Source organism: Bos mutus, chromosome 25 (genome assembly GCF_027580195.1).
Source record: "Bos mutus isolate GX-2022 chromosome 25, NWIPB_WYAK_1.1, whole genome shotgun sequence".
Lineage (NCBI taxonomy): Eukaryota > Metazoa > Chordata > Mammalia > Artiodactyla > Bovidae > Bos > Bos mutus.
In genome coordinates, this window is record NC_091641.1 from 39,516,353 (window position 1) to 39,519,489 (window position 3,137).

The 3,137-nt window shown below is 53.2% G+C and overlaps 1 protein-coding gene across 1 annotated transcript; it reads right to left on the bottom strand.

The window, feature by feature from the left end:
- Positions 1-3,102, bottom strand: LOC106701048 (interleukin-32). The gene is made up of 5 exons (XM_014479542.2): positions 2,870-3,102; positions 2,685-2,738; positions 1,826-1,852; positions 1,595-1,648; positions 1-1,135 (listed from the first exon to the last, which is right to left on the bottom strand). The coding sequence occupies exons 1-5, from the start codon at positions 2,954-2,956 to the stop codon at positions 815-817; spliced, it is 543 nt and encodes a 180-aa protein (XP_014335028.2). The 5' UTR covers positions 2,957-3,102; the 3' UTR covers positions 1-814.
- Positions 3,103-3,137: the final 35 nt, after the last annotated feature.

A 3,137-nucleotide genomic window follows, 5' to 3' on the forward strand; every position in this document is an offset into this window, starting at 1 on the left:
AGTCTCCTCTTAGCCAAGGACCCCTTATATACCCTAAATGTACATGCTCAAACCCACCTCCCCAAATTCTCTGAAACCAGTCTGAAATAAAGGAAAAAGAAAGATACAATCAAAGTTAACCTGTGATCATATGCCTTGAGCCTAAGTAGTTAACAGTGGACAATTATCAATAAGCCTGTGGTCATATCCCAATAAGCATAATAGAATTCATGATTCTATTTGGTTACACAGATAATTAGGGAATTCTTTTAGGCAATGGAGAGTCTAGGTACGAGCCCTGGGGCTCTTCCATCGGCGGTGGGGGGTTTTCCAGTTGGTACATCGTTTCCATAGATACTGGGCACATAGCTCAAAGTCCACAGTCTGACCCAAGATGGAGTCCTGCTTGCAAGATGGAGCCTGTTCTGTCTGTTTCCTCCTTCATTCCCAGTTACAGATTAGAGAGTCCAGTGGCTTTTGCTTATCCATCCAGCACCAGGACCCCCACCTGGATCCATCTGACCCACCACCTCTGCCTGTAGCCATCCGACCCCCAGCCTCTCATCCACACAGACACTCCATTTGGGTCAACTGACTTTTATTAGGACATCAGCACTACAGTGACAGGCAGGTCAGACCTGGTGCAGGAAAATTCAGGCAGGGAGAGTTAGATGGGCTGGGTGGTGCCCTCCCTGAAGGGGAGGGGGTGAGGCAGGCTATGAGGATGGGTCAAGGGTGAGCAGGAGGGTAAAGGGTGCATCAGAAGATGCCCTGTGAGAAGGGGAAATTGAGGCGTCTAGATGAGGCCAAGCTCCCTGGGGACCCCTTGGGGCTTCTAGACCTGGATAAGGCTCCTGAAGAGCTGCTCCAGAGAGGAGCAAAAATCATTCAACACTCTCCAGACGGCCTCAGCCGCTATGCGCAAGCCCTGTAGGCAGGCAGCCGCTATCTGATGAAGCCACTCCAGGGCTTTCTGAAACTTCTGCTGCAGTCGCTGCAGGAGCTCTTTAAATAGCTCAAGTATCCAGTCATACCAATTCCTTGAAGTGGAGGAGTCAAAGGGCTGGTTCTGGCCTGGGGGACTGTAGGAGCCAGAGGGCTCACAGACTCTGCGACGCAACTCCTGCAGTGTTTCACGAAGCAATGGACAGGATTCCTGCAGGGATGGGAGGCTGTTCAGGTACATGTCTGGGGCAATGTCCTGACCGAGCCGAGGCCTCCCAGCCTTTAGGAGACTCTGGGACCCAGAAGCCCATGAATGAAAACTGCCTCCCTTCCTGCCAACAGCTCCACAGACAAGAGGACTTTTCCCAAAACCTGAGCCTGGTCGTTGGGTCCCCTCGAGAAATGAGCCCTGGTGCTTTATTGTACCTGAAGATGGAATGACCTCTGAACTCAGCATGAGGCCCCAGGGCTCACAGGCAGGGGGCTGAAGGCAGGGCTCTGCTCACCGCACACTGAGTGAGGAGGCTGATGCCCCAAGGCTGCCCTCCGGAGCTCTCAGGGCCCCCCAGCCCCGCTCCGGGGAGCTCTGTGCACCTGTGGCAGGACCAATGACAAGACAGACCAGTGGGGAAGGGAATCAAGAGGGGCTGAGATGTCAGCTCAAACTCACCGAGTTGTTAACTTGAGCATCCACGGCGTCAGCCATATCTGCACTGCATATGCTCTGAGGAAAGAAAATGTGGAGACTGCCCACGTGGCTTGCAGCTGAGCTCTGTTGTCCCCACTGGGCCTCCCATGGGTCCAGGAGAGTCAGAAGGAAGACAGACGTCCAGACCCAGTACCCTGGCTGATCCCAACCCTGGGGACTCAACTTCAGGGGAAGGGCAAGACCCAAACTCACCTCCATTAAAATAAGATCTGAGCAGACCTATTGGGAAAATATCACTCAGTTTAAAATTCCCCTACCCTCTCTCACTTCGAGTCTCAATCTCAAGCCCGAGTCTGTGCTCACTGGTGTCCCCTCTCCCCCGGTGGCTGTGGACCAGGCATCTGACACTGCTGTTCTGTCATACTGCCCTGTGACTTGCACACCTCCCCCAGCAGCCCTGGGCCTCCGTATCCCCCACCTGTGCAGTCAGTGGATACAATGGATACACAGGTGAATTTTGTGCAGTGTAGGGACTGGGCCCTGAGCTATCACCTTCATCATCACCATCATCATGAAATTGTTAGGGGAAACACACTGACTGAAACTGCCCACCCTGGCCAGGCACCACCATAACCATCTGCCTGAGTAATTTTAGGACAGGAGGTCCTAGTGAGGAACAGGGAACTAACAAGCTGCCAGTAACTGGAAGAGTTGGGGAAAGCTCAAAAGGAGACAGGACGTGTCTGACCACCTCCCAGAATCCTTCTCGCTGGCATCCATCTTGGCTGAGCAAGGTGTGCGCCACCAGGCAGGACTCCGAGTCAGAACAACTGGCCAAAGACAGCCCAGAAACTAATTCCATCACCATGAAGCCCAAGACTGTGAGCCAGCAGGCAGAGCAGTTCTCCTGGTTTCCCTTACCCTCCTGCGCCCCACCCGGGCGCCCTTTCTCAATAAACTCTCTTGCTTTGTCAGCACGTATGTCTCCTCAGAGAATTATTTCCGAGTGTTAGACAAGAGCCCACTCTCAGGCGCTGGAAAAGGTCTTCCTTCCTGCAACAAAGCCACCCTATTCCACTTAAACTGGACAGAGGGGAGTGCACTGACCCACCTCTTCTTCAGACTTCTTTTGAAGGTTTGTACAAAACAATTCCACGAATTGAAACTGTGAAGAGAGACAGAGTTGGGACAAAGAGGCCTGGTCCTTTCACTCCTGGGTCCCAGGTGGGCCAGAACATTCTCAGTTTCACCCAGCTTCCCCATCCCCTTAACCATACATGAGGAAGAACTTCTTACCAATTTGGCTTTGAGGGAATTGATGAAATCGTCGATGTCCTGTGGAGATGACAGTAACACCCAGGCTGATGAGACCTCACCAACCATTGCAGACCTGTTACACACTCACACAAGGAGGACCCTTCCCCTGGACTAGGCGGGTCAACCTGGTTACAGATGCCTAGCCCTCCGTGGTCCCACTAGAGCAGACCAGGGAGGAACTGGTCAGTTCTCTGACCCTGCAGACCCCCGGCCCCCAGCCCCTTTCCCTCCAGACACTTGACACCAT